This window comes from Phalaenopsis equestris, unplaced genomic scaffold, assembly GCF_001263595.1.
Source record: "Phalaenopsis equestris unplaced genomic scaffold, ASM126359v1 Scaffold000457, whole genome shotgun sequence".
Classification (NCBI taxonomy): Eukaryota; Viridiplantae; Streptophyta; class Magnoliopsida; order Asparagales; family Orchidaceae; genus Phalaenopsis; species Phalaenopsis equestris.
Genome location: NW_018164898.1, coordinates 36,075 through 58,467, shown reverse-complemented (window position 1 = coordinate 58,467; position 22,393 = coordinate 36,075). Strand labels below are relative to the sequence as shown.

Below are 22,393 nucleotides of genomic sequence, written 5' to 3'. Positions count from 1 at the left end.
ACATATATATATATATATATATATATATATACCCAATTCCTGTGTATACATATCTAAGTCCTAAACTTTACTTTTCTTACTTCTATATCACACTAATCTTTTGTATTACATAAAAATACTAGTATTTTAATTTCTAAAAAGTGAAATACACCTTTTCATACGTAGATAAGGTGGCGTGTATTTAAAAAGTTGAAGTTTAGTCAATTGATATGTCAATACATAGGAATTGAGTGGTAGTATGTAATTGTCCAATTCCATTTCAAATCTCAGCAGAATATGTTCAGTTTTTTCTGTTATGACCTATGACCAGGCCAGGATTCTCTACGAACAGTAACGGTTTTTATTTTTAAACTAGGAAGTGCTCTTTGATTTTCTGACATTTTTCATATGAAAGAGGAGCTATTAGTGACCATTACTCTGTATTATCATCACCATCGTCAGCCTATAAAAAATAAAAATTTCCCCACTTTTCTGTGAAAACACTCTGCTCAGTTCTCTCTCCCTAATCACGCATTTATATAAGGGGAAAAAAAAAAAAGAAAATGAATGTTTAAATTTAGTTGCTGCATATTAGCTCTGAACATCTGTACACCTCTCTAAAAAGTTTCTCAAAATGTAATTTTAAAATGGTGGCTTCACTGTTCTGCTTGCCAAGACTCACTTATCTGATACATGGCAAACTCAAGGTTTTTTATTTTTTTTGGGATAAGACATGCATATCACTTGAAACTTTGCTATTTATAAAACTAATACCCAATTCTGTAGTATGACAAATAAAAAAAAGATTATTATAATCCCTGAATTTGTTGTCAAATACCTTGGCAAACTCTATTTATTTATTTTTTTTACATAAATACATGCATATCACTCGAAACTCTATTATTTATAAAACTAGTGCCCGGTTCTTTCTTTTTTCCCCTTGAACTATTACGAAAAGGTGTGAATGTTGTAGATATCTCCGGCCGATTATTCAAAGTGATAGTGATATAGATGTGGGTGATATAGATGGTGATATAGATGTGGATGTTATTAGTAGAATTCAGGTTGGTTGGTTGAAGTGGAGGAATGCAGCAGTCCAATTGTGTGATAGAGAAGTATTGCTTAAACTTAAAAATGAAAATTTTATAAGATGGTCGTGAGACCTGCAAAGCTTTATGACACAGAATGTTGGCTTTTAAAAGAGAAGCATAGAAGAAAATTAAGTGTTGATGAGATGAGAATGCTTAGGTGGATGAGTGGCGTGACACTTAGAGACAAAATGCAAAACGAATGTATCGTGAAAGAGTTGGTGTTGCTCTAGTGCATACAAGATTAGAGAGTGTCGTCTTAGATGGTTTGGCCATTAAACGTCGACCATTTGATAATCCGGTTGGAGGGTAGATATTTAGATTCAACTTATGTTAAGAAAGCACAGGTAGACCTAAAAAGATTTGGCAATATTGTAGAAAAAATGATCTTAATTTATTTGAATTAGATGAAAATATGACACTCAATAGGACACAATGGAGAAAAAGGATTTGATTGTTGGCCCCACTTAGTGGGATAAAGACTTGTTGTTGTTGTTTAACTATCGAGTCGGTGTATTTATGCATCCCATAATTACACCATTTGAAATTTGTCAAAATGAAGAACATAGGTTTGGACTTAATTGTGAATTTTGATATTTGAGTGAGATTTTGAAAGCGGATGAAAGAGGGTTCTAGATTTGTAAATAACAACGTTTTGAGTGCTATTTATTTAAATTTATTTTTTCTATGATCTGTTTTATTAATAACTGACACATATATCTGTTTGACAGGTCCAAACTCTCCCCCCAGAGTATCTCAGACTAGGAGAAGCTGAAACCCTAATACCACTGTGGCTGAATGCTCTGGCAAGCGCAGCATCAGATTATCTTGCAAGCAAAACTTCTGATGATGCCCTGATAGATCATGGCCACATGCAGGGACAGGGTGGAAGAACACTGAAACGTATCATCAGAGATTTTGCCGATTCCCGTCGCAATTTTTCGGAACCATCCTAATCCACCCTTCATTATCTGCAATTCTAACCTCATCTTTTCTTATTATTGCATTATTCTGGCTCAAATTTTTGGAGCAAAGCAGCTGTTCTTCCTGGAGGGTTGTTTATGTAAAGCTAGTTTGTTGCTTCACAATTTGTTTAATAAGGTGGACATTGTAGATATATGGTTCTCATCCTGTTGCTTAGAAGTCACGCCAAGATGAGAGCTCAAGGTATGTATTCTACTACTGAACTATTCAACATTATATTATTGTTTATTGACGAAAAGTCATAATTATTTAATAAAATTGTTGAAAATTTTAACAACTGTATTGTTTATCTTGCTTCCTTCAATATTATTTTAACTTGTATATAGAAGACTTGTTTCAACTTTCTCTAGTACCTTGAGCCATAACATGGTCTATTTGGGACAATTTTCTTAGGTTCATTTACATACATACAACCCAGTTCTTATGTATTTACATATCTAACACCCAAAACTTTGCTTTTTTACAATTACAGCCCTCAAATATTTCATATCACATCAAAAATATCATTACTTTATGTGAAATACACATTTTCATGCATCTAACTTGACTAGAAAGCTATATGCCCATTTAATTTGACTAGAAGGCATCTAACTTGAAACCTGATAGGCCAAATGCCCATTTTGTTGGTCTTGAACATGACATCCAAAAGTTGGATCTCTCTATTTTATTGATTGTTATTACAAAAACAATTATCTTTTTGCATGCTTCTAATCACGAAGTAGGATGGAAAACTCAGGACTTGATCTTTAGGTGACTCATGCGAAATAGATTTTTGCAATTTATTATAGAACATGACCATGATCACTATGCCATAAAATTTAAATCTTTTTGAAGTGGTCATTATAAATCTATGGGGTTTTTATTAGAACATGAAAAGTTGTTTACTTTCGAACGATGAATGGAAAAGAGGTTTCATAAATTGTCCTATACAGTGAAATAAATAAAGATTATTTTAATTAGTAAAGGTCAATGTTTCTTAGAATTGTAAGCCTATGTGATTAATTATATTTTAGGAGTAATCATTAAACAATCAATTAAGGAGTTAATTATATTATTGATAGTGATTAGGAGTTTGTTTATAATAATGGATGATTAATTTAATCAACCATTAACAAAAGAAAGGGTACAATTAGCAGCCATGTGTAATAGATTTTCTAAGGTAAAATGATAGTGTGTTGGAGGATATACACCCTCTTATGGTGAGGATCAAATATTGAATTTTGAATTAAGAAGATCTTTGAGATACTAGTAAGAATAATTGTGGTTGAAGTAAGAGATCATTGAGGGTTCGATGGCATGGCTTAAATAAATTATATCATATTTTGTTATAAGATTAGAAGCATGATTAATTGTAATCAAGAAGTAATACCTTTGGCTCAGAGGTATAACTTGGCTAATTTAATGATTTAAGACTGAATTATTGATTTTACGAGATAGTGCATTAAATTATATGAGTGGATATGTGCTTAGTACCTCATATCATCATTTAATGTTGTAGTCTAGATTAAAGATTTGATTCAATAAAAATTCTAGGTCTATCTTTTATTGTTGAGATGATTAGGTCATATGATAGATAAAATTATATTATATACTTAATTTTTCTTAAGAAAGAGAGCTCTAAGTTACTCAAGTTTTAGGTTATAGTTTATTTGACTCAAAAGAATACTTTGAGCACAGAGAGGCCTTCATGATTAAGGCATCTAACCCAAATTGCCCATTCTATGAACAATCAATGATAAAATTTGGAGGAATCGTTATATAGAGTTGGAGTTAATTTATTGGAAAGATTTGGACTTATAACTCTAATTTTAGGCAGCCTAAAAATTAGGTTATATCATTGTGTTAGAAAGTCAAAATGTGTTTCTATTGGCGCGATGGTTGTCCTACTTGATATATTAGCCTAATTTTTTATGGTTGGGATTACAATTCTAATCTTAAAGATGGTCAGGATAATGAATTCTGACCTTAATGGTTAGTGTGAAACTCCTTAAGTAGAATTAAATTTCATTCTTAAACATCAAGACACTTTTTGGTTTAATGTTGAAATTTCAATTGAAACTTCAAGTTAAGTGCTCTTAGGCTGGAGCAAAACTAGGATGGGCAGCCTTCTGGGAAGTTGCACCAGCAGAGTAAGACAGTGAGGCCAATAGGCCAAAGTGAATAATACATTGATGTGTGAGAGTTCAAACTGTCATGACTGGTATCAGAAAAGTGCACCAGTAGAAATGAGAACTAAATGTCATACAAAACAAAGTACTATGTCATGGAGCCACTTCTTGAACCCTTAATGGGACAAAGTGCTACATGGTGGGAGTCACCTTATGCACTGTAGGGGTCACCTCTAGAATCCTTTCCACCTAGTAGATGATTATAGGATACGAGAACCGACGAACATATTAGCTACTTATCAGATTGAGTTAGTATAATATTTCACATTTTTTAGAGATTTAGATTAGTCAGATAGCATGCACATTTGTTTTTTTAAATGTTTATACTACATCAAATTGAGTTTGTATAATATTTTACATTTTTATTTTGAAATCTAGCTTGTGCGAACTATTTTGGTGTTTAAGTATTTGTGGATTTTCATACTTAAACCTACTTTCATTACACACAACGTAAGTATTTTCCTGCTATGAGAATAACATGTTCTTTTGAAATAAGCTAAACATGATTCTTTCAGAGAAATGGAGCCACCAAATGAGGAGGTTATAGAGATTGTTGAGCAAGTAACGATCTTACCTGCACAATTTGTCTAATTAATGAGTATTACTAAAGAAATTTTTGTAAGACACCTTGTGTCAATGCCATCTGCTATTTTCTGCGATTTACTGTATGAATTGCAATCCAAATACGGTTTGCATGGATCTTTGCAATTTACATCCCGAGAAGTCCAGCCATCACGCTTTTCATTATTTCTCACAATGAGTTCATTCGTGCTGCTCTGAGCTTTTCCAGCACTCTGCAGAGACAATCGGCTAGTATTTCCACATCAGGGTGAACTCATTGATGAAAATGACTACAAATATCGTCAAACAACAGAAGCCCCAAATTCACCCTTAGATAATATGAATATAGCTAGTGAAACCATTTAAAAATGACATAAATGAATGCTAATGTTTTAAAAATTAAAGATTAGTAGCCATTTCATCTTGTTCACTGCTGATGTTTTAAAAATATTTATAATTTTTTTTTCTTTTTAATAATTCGTCTTAAGCGTTAGTGGATGTATTTTAAACAAGGTATTATCACCTGTTATCGCCACAATAATTCCAAGGTACTATATATATATATATATATTCAAAATAAGAATTTTACCACAATTCAATTATTATTTCATCAATATCATGCAAATTTAAAAAAAAATTTAAAAAAAAACTTAAATATTTCTAAAATTAATTTAATAACATAAATATATAATTGTATAAAAAATAAATAACTATTTTTTTTCATAATAATTTTTTTGTTAAATTATAATTGTTTTATTGCTCATATTTTCAAATACAAGGAATAATATATATTAGATAATAATTTTCACCTTCTAAATTTCATCAATAAAATATTTAAATGCTTTTTTTTTATTTATTTAAATTCATGCCTCAACTGATGAAATAAAATTTTAGGTTAAATAATATCTCAAATAAGAACTCTGATCTTTAAATAATATTATAATACCTTATTAATATGCACATAAATGGTTGCACATCCCTTTCTTTTCCCCTTGATTCACCACTTTTTTGCATACATAGCACTTGAAAGATTACTATTTACAAATCTAACCCTTTCATCCATAAATCAAATCACAGCCCGTATTTTTCATTTTTATTAAATTCTCAATGATTTGATCGTGACATTCATAAATACATCAATTATATAGTACCAAAATATCAACTGGACGCTAGATTTTGTAAATAATAATATTTCAGGTCCTTGCATGTAATTATCCCCTTTTCAATCCAACTACTTATATCACTAAAATCAAAAGAAAAAATAAAAATAATAATAAAAACATTTAATTTCAAGGGCCAAAATGAAATATATCATTGATTTTTCCTCACCACAAAAATTCCCATCACACACTACCAACAAAAGATCATTTTTGCACCACAAACCTCACCTCATTTATTTGCAAAATACAGACCAAACCCTATCTCCCATCATCCCCCTTTCCCAGCTCCTTCCCCTTTCCATAAACTAAAAAACACAGAAAGGCTTTCACATAATCTAACCTCCTAGATCAATCTGTAAATTCAAGAATGCAAATTTCTCTATTCATTCACATTCAATGTATCAAAGGTTACCTGATTGGCGGCGGCGGCAGCAGCGCCGCTGGAGGTTGCGGCACGTTGTTTCTCCCTCCAGTTTGCTCCCCACATCATCGCCTCAGACACCGCTCTATCCCGGTCGACTTCCTTGTTCATTATGTTAGCAATCTCTCTCGGAGAATCGCCTTTTTCGAGGGCATAGGCATCCCATTTGCCCCCATCCTCCTGACTTTCTCGATCCCTCGACCCACGGCTTCGCTGGTCCTCAGGGTGGTGGCTGGATGTTTGGGATGCAAGATAAGATAGTGCAGTTACAACATCGGCGATGAGCGGGCGAGCGGCTGCTTCTTCCTGGATGCACATGGAGGCCACAGCTAGTGCTTGGTAGAGCCCTCGCATCGGATACCGGCCTTGGAGCCGAGGATCGGCGAGTTTAGAGAGCTTTCTTCGATCACTGAACATCGGCCGAGCCTGCAGGAATCTCTCAGTTATGGTATTATGAGAAAACACAAGGTAGAGCATCATGCAATAATACTAAAAACAATGAATAAAAAACTATGGATGCATCAAGCTGGTCCAATGTTAACATGAACAAACTAATCCCTACCACCATCTAGATGTTTCTCTAAATAGCTTCCTCCACCCTCATCTAGTTCTAGAGGCCTCACTGCTTTAAGAAACTAAACAAAACTTTTGAAATTTCATGAAAACTGCTTGCATGGGCTAAAATTCTCCAGAGTTAGGATGAAGACTTAGTTATATTATATAGATAAAATGCAGAGAGTTAAGGCTATTTTAGATAAATCCGCTACAGCAAAACTTTTGGTATTTAGCAAGTAGAGTGAAATTGGTTATCTATATGAGTGTAGAAAAAAACAACCGAGTGGCATTAATGAGATCCTTTCCTAGTTCAGCCAGATATAATTTGTTGGGATGGATTAATTAGTTAGGGTTCAATTGGTTCACAATCAAAATCACAACGCGGAAGATAGAAACACTGATTCGAGAAATTTGGAATAAGAAAAATATCGAACAAAAGCACAATAAAATAATCCGTTAGGGTTCAATTGGTTCACAATCAAAATCACAACGCGGAAGATAGAAACACTGATTCGAGAAATTTGGAATAAGAAAAATATCGAACAAAAGCACAATAAAATAATCCAAGAAAAGCACACAGGTATTTAACTTGGAAAAATTCGAGAACGGGTAAAAATCATGGAGCCACGCCGTACCAAAATTCCACTATGAATGGGAGAAATGTGCATAGATACACAATTAGATCTTTTCTCTATAATCATTGGATCTTATAGATATTCGCTCTAAACCTTCCTCTCGATGTCACAAGAGAAGACTCTTGTTTTGAAATCACCCTTTCGATAATTTACCTTCACGAAAAACTCCTGTCGAGAAACGCCGCAGGGGAGAGATAAAAGAGAGACGCTTTGAATCGAGGACTTGAGAACAGAACAGGAGAAACCGTCCCGACGACGTAAGCATGCCCAAAAGAGGCGTAAATATTTTGTGCTCACTATTTGTAAGCATGGAACGAGGGACTGTGGCTTAGCAATGCCGGTGCTTGGTGTAGATATGTAGGGTTGTTAACGATCTTATTTTGAGCAAATGAAAAAATATCAGTACTGTTCACTCCTTTCTGCTGAAACCCTTTCACAATAAGTTTTGTCTTGTAGCGTTAGTTACCATTTGACTCATTTTTTAGCCTATAAACTCACTTCCCATGTAGTGTTATTTTGAAATCTAGTAATACCATCAAATCTCAGGTCTAATTTCACTCTAAAGACTACATTTCATCATTAATGGCACACTCCCACTACTTTGAATTTTCAACTTAAGTGGTCTTCTCATAGCACTTTGATTTACAGTTATCATTATCAACAAATAGTACAAAGAAATAGAATACATCTGTACTGATCGTATCATTCAATTGAACCTCTTAAGTAACATATGACTGAGAAACTCCTATGATTCATCTAATTGAGTGTTTCTTTCTCTACCTCCATGATCTCAACATATTTGGACTTTTCAAAAGTAACTGACAGATAATTCGGAGTTATTATTCTGTCTTTGTATATCTTCATTTCATTGAAATAAATATCTCTGCTCCTAATAAATTATTTATTTTGATAGTCCCAAAATTGTACCAAAAAATCTTCGAGTCAAACTGAATAAAAGTGCACTTAACAGATTTTAAGTCAAACATATTCCGGGATTCTGCATCAATATGTACATATGCATCACCCAAATACCTTCAAGTGAGATATATTTACCTCTTTGTCACTCCAGATTTCTTCAGGTAAGTCTTGCCTCAAAAATATTTACGGACCACGATTAATCAAACAAACAATATTCACTGTTTCTGCCTAGAATTGCCTCAGAAAGTATACATGCAACCTTATACTTCTAACACGCTTTGTGATGGTTCTATTCATGCGCTCGACTACTCCGTTCTGCTGTGAAGCTTTTGGAACATTGAACTCATGTCTGATCTCTAAAGCATAGTAATTCATGAACCTTTGATCAAAATACTCTTCCTTATTATCTGATACGATACACTTCAGCTTCAAACATGTCCTATTATCTACCATGACCTTCAACTTATTAAATACTATAAATACATGAAACTTTTATTTTAAGAAGTAAACACATACATTTCAGATATGATCTTCAATAAATATCATAAAATTGTGGACCTCTAATGGACTGAGCTGGAGTATGACCTCATACCCCAGTATTCACTAACTTCAGTTTCTTTGACTTCATCATTGACCCACCTTTGAAGAAAGAAATTTTCTGTTTGACATATATACAATCTTCACATAAATCCTAATATGCAAATTTCGAACCCTCAAGTTTATTCTTAAAAATAGAGACTTCATACATTTCTCGCTCATTTGGTTAAACTTGTGTCATAGACCTGCATCCACCTTAGTTCCTACAACATCAATAAAATGTACCATTTCATTGATCAGGTAAAGAGAGCCTTCAATATTGCCCCGAGCCATCGCCACTACCCACTTGTTCACCTTCCACGAGTCGTCTGTGAAAGTAATCACGTACCCTAACTTTGTCAGCTAGCTCACAGAGATCGGATTTTTCTTCAAACTTAGAACATGTCTGACTTCACTGACTTACAGATTATTCCATTTGACAACATGATATCTACATCACTATTTTGCACAATATTACAGGTCTTTTTATCTCTCAAATAAATCATCCCTAGATCACTCAGAGTATAATTTTAAATATATTTTTATTGAGGCATGCATGAAAAGAGGTGCATGAATCTATTATTCAAGATTTAATACTGAATAAGTATACACTAGGGAGTCATCTTGGAATTTATCAGTGGAAACATTTGTAGAGAAAATTCTTTCTTGGAGTTTTACAGACCTTCTTGAAATGTCTTTCTTCCCGCAATTTTAACATTCTCTTCTGACATTTCCTCTGCTTGATCCAGATTCTTATCTTCCGTACTTCAATTTGTTTATGTCTGTATTCCTATCCAAATTCATTCTCATATTATCAACATTAATGTAGAACCTGAAAATTCATCGTTCATTGCCTTTCAACGAACTTTTTCATCCAGCATCAACCCCACAATGTCATTGAAGTTGAACTTTATATATGCATAAGAGTTGCTCACCGCCGTGACTGAATCATCTCAGTTATCTAAAAATGAAAACATAATTAACAGTGTTCTGACCTCATCATCAAATTTAATCTTCACAAAACATAATTGGCTAATTACAGTAGCAATTGTTCACGTGTTTTGCCAATGATCTCCCTTCAAACATTTTTATATTGAATAAACACTTCATCAAAAAAATCTTATTTGAAACAGAATATTTTTCATACACCCTTATCAACGCCTTCATATGATTCACCGTGATTTTCTCGTTCACTATATTGAATGCAACATACGAGAAAAATGACAAACGGATCAAACCAAGGGTCGTTCGATCCAGCACTTCTCATTCCTCAATAGTCATCGATTCAGGCTTGTTGGTGATTCCTTGTACTGGCAGATATAATTTTGTCTAATACAACAAATCCTCTACTTACATCCTCCAGAATGTGAAGTTCGATCCAATGAACTTCACTTTGTACCTAGCTTTGTCGAACATTGCTCCCACTAGAATCAAACACCCCGCTCTAATACCACTTGTTGAGATGAATTAATTACTTAGGGGTTCAATTGGTTCACAATCCAAACTACACTGAGGAAAATAAAAACACCAATTCAAGAAATCCTTAATAAAAAAAAATCGAGCAAAAGCACAACAAAACAATATGAGAAAAGTATGACATGATTTAACGTGGAAAAACTTAAGAAGAAAAAAACCACGGTGATACACAACACCAAAATTCCACTATGAATCAAAGAAAGCCCTCAAATTTTCTCTCTACAATCACTAAAACTTGCAAAACTTCAAAGCCCTCCCGACAATTAACACAAAGAACTGTCGAGAAATAACGCATGCGAGAGATAGAAGAGACACCGCTTCAAATCAAAGACTTAAGGTCCGAACAAAAGAAATAGTTCCGACAAAGTAGGTATGCCCAAAAGATGCGTAATTATTTCAAGAAAAAAGGGCGTAAGAAATTATTTCACTCTTACTGTTTCCTAAGCTTGAAACGAGGGACCGCAACGTAGCTACACCATTACTTGACGTCCGACGTAACTACACTCGAAACAATCGTGGTTCTGACGCCTCTCCAAAACAACTTGGTGTGCGCTTCTCTGGGTGCTTCCTTATGCGGCTTTGTGGGTGCTTCCAGGCTCCACACCTCAACATAATTTTAGGGGCACTCACATACATGCCGCTCAATTCCTATAAATTTACATATATAACACCTAAATTTTGATTTTTACATTTATACCACCCAAATCCTTCATATCACATTAAATATACTACTATTTTAACTTTTAAAATGTGAATTACACCTTTTTCATGCATAGGAAAGGTGGCATCTATGTAAAAAATGAAGTTTAAGTGCCAGATCTGTAAACATAGGAATTAAGTGGTATTTATGTAAACCTTCCTTGCTAAATTCCTGAAGTTGGCTTGTGTATTCGAAGCTTTCCGAGAGGGTAAAGGCCCAGGGGAAGGCTTTGAGCCACTTTTGAACTATTGCATGCTTATGGAAACTTCAAGTGATTGATGTTCCTTTCCAACTTGCTCGGCATATGAAGAATATCAAGAATGGAACATAGACATTATTTTGATAATTGACCTGAAGCAGTTTTTAATCCAGCGGAAAATTCCCAGTCCACATAATTAGATACGTTCATTGATTTAAATTAGCCCTTTCCAAGGAATAATATGAGCCACTGAATGACATTTGTTTGCAAGACCAATCATAGTAGATAATTACCCAAATTGCAGTATAATAAAATGTGGCACCTAAAATTTACTTTTGACATTTATACCACCTTCATGTCATATCAAATACCACCATGTTCTGTTTTAAAAAGTGAAATACACATTTGCCTGCATATTAAGGTGGCATGTATGTAAAAACTGAAGTGTAAGTGTTAGATATGTAAATTTTCCTAATAAAATTCATAACTCCCAAAATCTATTAAGTATATGAGCTATCTAGTAATCTGCCCAGGACTGCCTCAATTGAGTCATTATAGAAATAATCATTTATATCTAGAAATAGAAAAGCATTATAATCAATCAAAATTAGCTCACTAGGACTACAATTTTAGCTGTGGAAACTTACCCAAGGAATAAGATTCTGTTCTCCATGTGCCCTGCTGCTGTCAATAGATTTTCTTCCAGTAATAAGTTCTAGGAAAACAACTCCAAAGCTATACACATCAGATTTAACTGTTAACTGCCCAGTCATGGCATACTCCGGAGCACAATAACCATATGTCCCCATTACTCTAGTTGAAACATGAGACTGGTCACCAACTGGACCTAGCTTCGCGAGCCCGAAATCAGAGAGCTTTGGATGGAAACCTTCATCCAACAATATATTGGAAGATTTGAAGTCTCGATAGATAACAGGAGGGTTTGCTTTATCGTGGAGGTACTCCAACCCTTTGGCTGCACCTGCAGCAACTTTCATTCTTGTATTCCAGTCCAGAGGCTCCTTATCAGGTGGAAGATCTGCACAAAATGGTCATTTAAATTGGGTTTTCAATTTTTTTTAAACAGGTCGACAATGTAAAGAATTTACTAATACTTTAAATGGAAATTAAATTTATATCTCAGCTTGAATAATGAAAAGCTGGTTTCTGGTTTCAGTGCTGAGCAGAAAAAAAGCAAAGTAAGAATATACCTCGGTAACTGAGTATATATGATGGTTTTGGAGAATCTCAAATTCATGAATTCAGCTAGTTTCCTATTTATAATAAGAAGTAAGCACTTTTTAAATTATAAGGGTGAGACAAAAATATAATTTGGTAACACCAGTTTGTCTCACTTCAAAAACAAAGGAGACTTGAAGACAACAAATAGGAAGCTTATTATTTATTTTAGTACCTCATTGTTTACAGTGTTATTGACTGCACTCATTATAGGACTGGGAAGCGAAGGAGAAGAGAGACTAATGAAACACCTTGCCCGACAAGAGGGAAGAAACATGTCAAACATCATTTAATTCATAATCAAAGTTTGTTTTTACATGACTTCTTCACCTTAATTTATAATTAAATATATTATAAAATAAGACATCTAACTTATCCTCAACTAAAAAAAACCATATTGCTCATGACAAGTAAAATGAAGACTTAAATAAACTAATAAAAGAAATTTAACTAAAATATCAAGGCATTATATGTGATTCATATTTGTCATATATCAAATAATCATGGCTCATCGTAAAGAAGAATAATTGGAAATGCTAAGCACCTTAAAAATGAGTATGAATCAAACTTGTTAACTAAAGAAAAAGATAAACAAAACCACTTAGGAGAATAATACTTCCATAGTGCACATCATCATCATTAACCTAGTCCCAACTACTTGGAAGAGTTTAAACAATTTTCATTAATAAATAACTCTAAATACTACAATTTGGTGTTAACTCAATTTTATGTAATTTTTATACGACTTCTATCATTGGCCAATCACTTTGCTTCCTAAATTTTTCACAAACTTTATCTACCCATTTTGATGATACATCATTTAATTATACTGTTTATGCCCAAAACCACAGAAGTCTGACCATCACCATCTGATCTTAACAGGATACTACCCCTACAATCTCTCTAAAATGATAGTTTCAAAATCTATCTTCCTAATTCTATATATTTCGTCCTAAAACTCTAATTTTGTACCATAAGTAAGCTTGGCTATCAATGAATTTTTTAATGCCCACACTTAAATTGGTTGCAGAATAATTGATATGCAATTGTGTCAAATTTATCTATAATTTTCCTAAAGTTTGATATGCAATTGTGTCAAATTTATCTATAATTTTTTTACATTATTTTCTTAATCAAATAGTATTCCGAAAGAGTTTGTTCACCTTAACAACTCACATTTAATCATAAAAGTTGTATCATTAACTATATCACCAATTATATATGATAAAAACAAGATAGTTAAGCCAACTATATCTAGATATCATTTGATCTTCCAACAATATCGATTAATCATTACTAATACCACTTCATTAAAAATAATATATTGTATACTCGAATTTTGTTTTACTAATCTGAATCCCCTTAACTTCAAAAATCTTTCTCCATTTTTTCAACTCTTCACTTATTTTAGCAAAAATCTCACATATTAAAAAACTGTCATTTGCAAATAGCATATGCTAAGGTATCTCAAATTAACATCATATGCAAAAATCACATAATAAGCTGTCTCAAATTAAATATAATTTGCAAATATCTCCTTTAGTTATATGAAAATGTGCAAACTTAATTTAATCTTTAATATAATTATACTATGATGGAGACCCTTTGGTCAATAACAGGTTCTTTACTCTAATCAGTGCTCTATTAAACTAAACTTTAATAAGTTAAACATACATTTTATGAAGTGTTTTTTGCTTAATGCACACAAAAACAATTGCAAGTTAATTGAGTCTATACTTTTTTATGGTTAGTGCTCTATTAAACTAAACTTTAATAAGTTAAACATCTATTAAACTAAACTTTAATAAGTTAAACATGCATTTTATGAAGTGTTTTTTGCTTAATGCGCACAAAAACAATTGCATGTTAATTGAGTCTATACTTTTTGAAGGTTAAAAAAGAATTTGAATGTGTCTTATTTGCTTACTATATTTATCCATTAAAGAGCTTAAAAATTAAAAAAATTAAAAAAATTAAAAAAAAAACTTCCATTGTGGATTTAATAGAGCATAAAAACCCGATTTCTTGATTCCGGCATTATTTTGCTTATGACACTCGCTTCTCTCATAGCTTCATTCATTCTTCCAAAATTGATTACATATAATTATCGGATTTAATAGAGCATAAAAACCCGATTTCTTGATTACAGCATTATTTTTCTTATGACACTTGCTTCTCTCATAGTTTCATTCATTCTTGCAAAATTGATTACATATAATTATTGCAATTTTGAACATCTCTTTCATTCTTAAATTTGTACAAAAATGCTTCTTCTCTACTTAGTTGAGAATCCCAATATTTATGTTTCCATTAAAAAGAATTGAATCTCCCATCTCAACCCATAGGTTCTAGACCTTTACATTGCTACTAAAAACCTTCATAATGAACTAACATTCGTATCTCACATCAAGTTTGATTATATTATAAGGTTCCATCTTCCATATGTTAATGGCATACCAAAAATGGCTGACAAATTCTTAGCAATTAAATTCTACCATCGTATCACATATAATGTATATTATATATTTATTTTGATAGACTTCTTCACACTTAAATAGATTCATTTATGATTACATATACATATTTGCAAAACAAATTTTCCCAAAATTACCTTCCAAACTTGAAAAAGCATGTTCCACCTAAAATATGCCAAAGCATGTTCCACCGAAAACTAACGAAAATTGCCTCATACTCTGTGTTATTGATAATAATTGTTATTATCATATTGACCCACAAAATCAAATTAATTAACTGAAATAATGCCCAATTCTAACGAAAAAAAAGTGCCGAGGATGAAGAATGACGGACCGTAGAAAACCTACTTGGTAGGATTAAAGAACAAAAAAACTAAAATATTAAAAGCTCAAAATTGAATATATGTGTGTGTGTGTGATAAGCACATAGATAATAGAAGGACAGCACAGACAATTCTTAAATAATTATGTATAAGATTGTGAAAAATAAACTTACATGATTTAACCATGTGTAATAGATGATAGATAGGCACAATGAGAAATAGATAAAATTATTTTGGAGAGATTAAAGGTAAAGCGGTTAGGACTTATGCCAAAAAAATAATAATAATAATATTAGCACCTCGTGCAACACTCAATAAGGTGAAGAAAGAAATTTTTTTAATATAGATGGAAATTTAATAATCTTACCATGTAAATGATCTTCTAGAGATCCTAGTGGCATAAACTCATATACAAGAAGTCGTTGATCTCCATCAGCACAATAACCAATTAAACTAACAAGGTTTGGATGGTGTAACAAACTAAGCATGAGGACCTCCACAAGGAATTCTCTATTTCCTTGTAGCCCATCCTTGTCCAACTGCTTTACAGCTACTGTCTGCAACACAACAAAAAATAAATTCATCAATCCAAGTAACATACTGGAAGTAAAATTGAAAGTTTTGAGACAAAATTTCCTCACCATTAGCCTTTGTCAATTGTATATATCGCACTAATATAATTATTCAAACTTAGGCATTTACATAGATAGCACACAATTCTAATGCATTAACATATCTCACACCTAAGCTTTCATATTTACACACATAGAACTCAAATCTTTAATATCACAACAAAGATAGCACCATTACCACTTTCTAAAAGTAAAATACACATTTTCATCCATAGGTTTAAAGCACCAAAGCGCTATACTATGTATGTAAATTTTCCTAATATTAAACTAGAATATCAAATCTATGCAAAACAAATAATAATTTAGTTGCATACAACCCAATTCTTAGTAAATGAAAAACATGTCACCTGTCCTGTGCTCTCCAAATAACCTTTATAAACTCGGCCAAACCCCCCTTCACCCAAGAAGCACTCAGGCTTAAAATTCTTAGTTGCAGCTGCAAGCTCCCTGAATGTAAATGTTTGAGCAGATATAGCCACACCAGACCCATCCTTCACAGTTAATGTCTCCCTTTTACTCCCTAAATTGCTTCGGGTCCTAAACCTATCGGATCCTGCAAATTAATGCCAACCAAAATTAGCCTCCCTTTATGTTCCGCTGAATAAAGAATCCAAGACAAACATCAGCATTCCGTATTCTCCTAAATGGAATTTAAATCACACTCCTCAACAAGCGCATGCAATGATTGCGCATAAGCAATGATGTATAGATCCATGCGACCAAACCGACAAGATTAACCAACTAGACCCAGCAAAACCACCAGAGAATCCACTCAAAACTGATTTTATAAAACATAATCAGATAACTTGGCCCAACTCAAACCACAATTCATCGAATAAAAAAAAATTCACCGGAAACAAACAAATCAGATCAATCTAAAACGAGCAAAATAACATCGCCAACAAATCCAGATCCACCCATTGATAAATCTTAACAATAGGATCAAGGATTCAAACATACCGGAAGATAGCCTTCTCACACGGGGAGCCACCATAGGTTTTTCTTCCTTCTTCGCATCCCCCTCATCACGTGCATGGAAATCCACCACCTCCGATCCGAAGCAAGGGAAACATCCCATCTCCCCAACCAAATCAGAACCGGGAACAACTTCTGATCAATCAAGCACACCGATCACATTCTGCAAGCGAACTGAGCTGCAGCCATGGTGAAATCTTGCCTGTTTCAGATCAATCCAACCTGATCCGACAGATTATAGCTGCGGAGGAGAAGGAAGCCATGGAAGCAGTTTCAGGTGATGTGAAGAGTGAAGACGTCTAGCCGGCCTCCGCGTAAAATTCTATGCTAAGTTAGTAGTGTTAGTAGGGGTTGCTAAGGCTAGCCCTATGGGCTTTATTTATCAATAATGGAGGTGCATGTGTATCATTGTACCATTAATTTAATGGGCTGGTGGGCTATGGCCCACTACAAATTTATAGAGTGATATATCACTTACCAAAAAATTTCTTCTCCTACATACTTTCTCTCTCCTCAAAACTTTTATATTTATGTTCATTTCTCCATACATATTCAAGATATTATATATGCATTTAAACTCTTCTCTCTCTCCCTCACTCACACATTAAACCAACTGAAACATATAGGGGTGTCAAAAATTGACCCTAACACTTCAATACAATTCGAACTCGACTCGAAAAAATCAGGATTCAGATTGACCTGAATAGTTTTCGAGTCAGGTTCGGGTTAGAAAATTTGACCCGTTTCTTATTCGAGTCAGATTCGGGTTGACCCGGTTCGGGCCGGACCTAAACTGACACACCTACAGACATATATGCAGCCAAACTTGATTTGGTGATTGAGTGCTAGGTCTTTCAACTAAGAGCTCTTGGGTTCAAAGCCTTACATATGTCGTGTGTATGTGTTTGCGATTAATTTAGCACAGATGTTCTGCAAAAAGAAAAAAAATGAAAAACAAATCCATATATATGATTTCTAATGAATCTTCTTGTAAGTTAGTATTATGGGATAATTAATTTTGTAATGTTATTAAGGGTCATGATTCTAAAATTGATTTTTCAATGTCATATTTTCGTACTTAATTTTTGCAAAAAAATAGCTCAATTAAGTTATTTTTCTTTTTTTTTTGGACATAGAATATTTACTTATATAAAGTTACATAAATTTTATAACAAAATATTTATATGTATATAACTATATTCCCTTAAAAAAATCAAATTTTGTTATTACTACAAAATGCATCACATGTCGATGTGATTTTTTTAAGGGAATATAATTATTTAATTGCAAGCACTTGCATAACGCCAGACAAGTTGTATCTTGGTCATATTTGAATCTATATAATAGGAAATATTCAAAAATCACAAAAATGTAATTTTGAGCCCATTAATAAACACTCTTTAAACTCAGTGAGTCTCCACCAACTTACACTTTTTGGGTACCCACTAACTTGTTCAATTTCACTTGCCACAATAGCTTTGACCATGTGGAATCTAAGGTGTTCCAAATTTTCAATCACAAACCATTAAAACCTATTAATAGCAATTATTATCCTATTTATTTTAACCACTTTTTTTTATATTTACTAAAAATTAAAATTTTCTTATATATATATATATATATATTTATGAAAATCTTATGATATAAAAATGGCTTTGGTTCATGCCACTCATTCTAGAGCTTCTAGAAGGCATTTGGGAATCTTAGTTCACAGGGAGGAGGTTGTGTAATAGCGACCGAATGATAATAACGGAGTTCGATAGCGTTTGGAAGGATGTAGTAATGACAAATTTGCTGATGTACAACAGGTGGGGCAAGTACAAGGATTCTCCTGTCTTAATACAACACGAAAAAATTCTGAATCTATCTCTGACGTTCGGACGACGAGAATATTCCTCCACGCAATCCTGAGCAAAATACAAATACATCATTTATAAAAAGAAGACAATAACACATATTTTGATACTAGCATTAGCTACTACATTCCATTAAAGGATTGGACAACTAGAAATTATTCAAGTCCTTACAAACATTCATGCTTATTGTTTAAGTTTTTTTCATTTATTTATACATTTATTACATCAAGGGTAGACTTGAAATTTCATTAACTAAGCTAGATTAGTCCAATACGCAAGTCAGATCAAATATCAATAAAATATATTGTTTTTTTTTTTCCTTATATTTCTATAATAGAGTTTTATCACACTATACTTTATAATTCATCATATATCAATTTGATTATTAATATACTAAAGAGGAAAGACCAAATTGGTTCATGAGATAATTAAGGTGCCGTTTGAGATCACTTTTATTTTTTATTGTCTATTTTAATTATTATTTATTTATTTATTTATTTATGTTTTGATTTGAAATAAAATATATTTGATATGTTTGATTAAGATATATTTTTAAGAAAAAAAAAATCAAATTATCTAAATTTTGTGGAGTGTTTTTAAAATATATTAATTAATTTTTTGAATATATAATATATATATATATATATATATATATATATGTTAAAGTCGAACCAAATAAATATGTTCTAAAAAAAAATAAAATAAAGTAAAATTGAATCCTAACAAAGTCTGTTTTATCCAACATCTTAGTGTTTTATTTTTTATCATCTAACATGAATTTCGAGATATTTTTGAACAAGAAATTCTTTATTTTTAAATTCAAGATCACCCAGGACTCTGATTGCAACAAAGCTTATAATTAACTGCCTCAATAAGAAGAACACAATAAAAGTAATAATATTGGTTCAATTCAAGTCCACTCAAACCCAGATGAGTCATTAAAACACATTTATCGGCTTTGAATCGTCAATTGAATGATCAAATGAACTCCAAATTTGATATATTTATAGTCAAATTGAGCGTCTCGACAAGAGGAATCCAAAGAATTAAAGATCTCTTAATTTTAAGGTTATTAAGATTCTCAAATCATTAAAAAACATTCTATCATCAAGGGGAATCAATATGGGATGTCCTGTCAGGCTGGTGGGAAAGTTAATTGCCAAAAGACTAAGTCTCTGTTTGGGAGCGCTTTTTAGGTGCGGCGCGGTCATTTGCCGCAGCTTTTCGCAAAAGTTATCTGTTTGGTTAGCGACTTCGGGCATTCAGGAGGCGGAAGCGGGCCGCGACATCACTATCACGTCTCCCGCTTTCGACCAAAATTTTTACCCTTTACCCCGCGTCTACCCTCGGTGATTTCCCGCTGCTTCCCCGCGTCTACCCTAGGTGATTCCTCTCTGCTTCCCTCGCGTCCCCTTCTCCTTCTCCTCTTTCGTCGTCCCTCGACCGACAGAGCTAAGGTAAGAAGAGCCATTTTCTTCTTCTATTTGTCGATCTAAGGAAGAATGTGCGTTTTGCGGCTCCTAATATTTTCTCATTCTCACCTCTTTCCTGTTTCTGCCATTTTTCCTTTCTCCTTCTTTCCTGTGGTGGATCTGTAGCTTATTAACAAAGTATGGCTTTTTCTTAGTTTGATCTTTTGGCACACGAAAAAATACTTCATTTTTTATCTGGATCTGTAGCTTATTAACGATTCTTACCTGAATCGAGCCCTTAGATTTGCGATCAAATTGGCATTGTCCATCCAAGTTGCAGATCTAGCGCCCATTTAAGCATGTATGCAGTGTTACATTAGAGATTGTTTTGTAGAAACACTGTTGAAGCAATTACACTGTTGTTGGATCAATTACTGTAGAAGCACTTATAACCTTAGAATTATATGCTCTGTGTTCATTTGAGAAATACTGATTTCTATTCTTTATAGCCTCTTAAGAGCTATGTTATCTATTTTGCTCCTCATTTGAAATAGTTGCTTCTCGGTTTGGCTAGTTTCTTGAATATTTCTTGGGATTTTGTTTGATTGCTAGAAACATTTTTATTTGTTGAACCTTCAAACTATAGGAGTTTCCTTTGGTTTGGTTTGTTGAAGCTGAACCTTGAAATTGATAGTTTTTTTTATTATTTTTACTTTGGTTTGATGGAGCCGGGTTTTTGGAAATCTGATGATTGTTTTGCTTGGGTTTGTTGAAGCCGAACCTTCCGAAATCCATGATAACTGCGCCAATCTTATGCAGTTTTACATTAGAGATTGTTTTGTGGTTTAAGCATGTATGCATCTGTTAATGGAAGATTGTCGTTTTGGAAGTACCATTCGAAAAAGGATATACATATATAGCATCGAGTTATACATGAATCAGATAGTTTAAAAATTCTTTACGATTTCAAATCATCGGGTTATACATTTTAGTTTGATTATTCCTTTCATGAATATAAAAGGATTACATATATAGCATACACAACCTTTTTCCTTGTCGATATGGCTGTTTTATGGTGAAAATTGATCATTATATTCTTCATGAGAGTTGGATTATTGTAAGGAAGAATTCATTGTTATATCTTCCTTGATTAGGGGTCAGTGAATGTATGAGTTATATTTAATGGGGTGAATTTGTTGATTCACCTAACTTTCTCTTGTATTCTTTCAATCGGTTTAAATCATATGAGGATTTTATGCTTGTTCTGACCCGTATGGATTGCGAAAGCATCTTCTTGGCTCTTAGTGAATGGATCCATGAGATATGTTTCTTTTAAGGAGCCAATATTTTATCTCATATTATTCATGGTTTTTTTTTTTTTGGAGAACCTGGTCATTTCCGAAATGAATACATGATTGTTGGCTCAATTACTGTAGAAGCACTTTTATCTCACCATGGTTGTTGATTCACCAATATTTTATCTCAATTATTTAAGAAATACATGCTCTGTGTTCATTTGAGAAAGGCTGAATTCTATTTTTTATAGCCTCTTAAGAACTATGTTATCAATTTTGCTACTCATATGATATAATTGCTTCTCGGTTTGGCTAGTTTCTTGAATATTGGTTTGAACTCATCAACTTGGTTATTTATATGGTTGTGTTAAATGGATTTTGTGGATTTAAACATTTTGGTTTGGTTTGTTGAAGCTGAACCTTGAAATTGCTGAACCTTCAAAGTAGAGGGGTTTCCTTTGGTTTGGTTTGTTGAAGCTGAACCTTGAAATTGATAGTTTTGTTATTTTTTTTACTTTGGTTTGATGGAGCCGGGTTTTGGGAACTCTGATGGTTGTTTTGCTTGGGTTTGCTGAAGTCGAACCTTCAGATATTCGGCAGCCTTCCTTTACTGTTTATTAGTAATATTTCTATGTACTTAGCAAGCTGGAACTTGGCAAGCTGGCAGTGGTAATATTTCTATGTATGAATCAAAGGGGTGTGTTGCTCCAGTAATATTTCTATGTTATCTTTACACCTTACTTATTTTGCATTGCTCCAGTACTTGG

The 22,393-nt window shown here is 33.1% G+C and overlaps 2 protein-coding genes across 5 annotated transcripts in view; one reads left to right on the top strand and one right to left on the bottom strand.

Annotated features, from left to right (window-relative positions):
* LOC110027870 (transportin MOS14) overlaps positions 1–4,998 on the top strand; it is an 87,949-nt gene extending 82,951 nt beyond the window's left edge. For 3 of the 4 annotated variants that reach the window (XM_020729487.1, XM_020729488.1, XM_020729484.1), the window contains 2 exons: positions 1,799–2,234; positions 4,735–4,998. In XM_020729487.1, coding sequence (XP_020585146.1) covers positions 1,799–2,023 — 225 coding nt within the window. In that variant the 3' untranslated portion in view covers positions 2,024–2,234; positions 4,735–4,998. Of the gene's footprint in view, positions 1–1,798; positions 2,460–4,734 lie in introns of those variants that run through there. The other variant, XM_020729485.1, reaches the window with a different exon arrangement.
* A 1,052-nt stretch (positions 4,999–6,050) lies between these two features.
* LOC110027867 (serine/threonine-protein kinase PBS1-like) lies at positions 6,051–17,412 on the bottom strand. The gene is made up of 5 exons (XM_020729482.1): positions 17,049–17,412; positions 16,436–16,641; positions 15,824–16,013; positions 12,068–12,459; positions 6,051–6,787 (listed from the first exon to the last, which is right to left on the bottom strand). Exons 1-5 carry the CDS (start codon positions 17,164–17,166, stop codon positions 6,320–6,322), a joined length of 1,374 nt encoding a protein of 457 aa, XP_020585141.1. The 5' UTR covers positions 17,167–17,412; the 3' UTR covers positions 6,051–6,319.
* Positions 17,413–22,393: the final 4,981 nt, after the last annotated feature.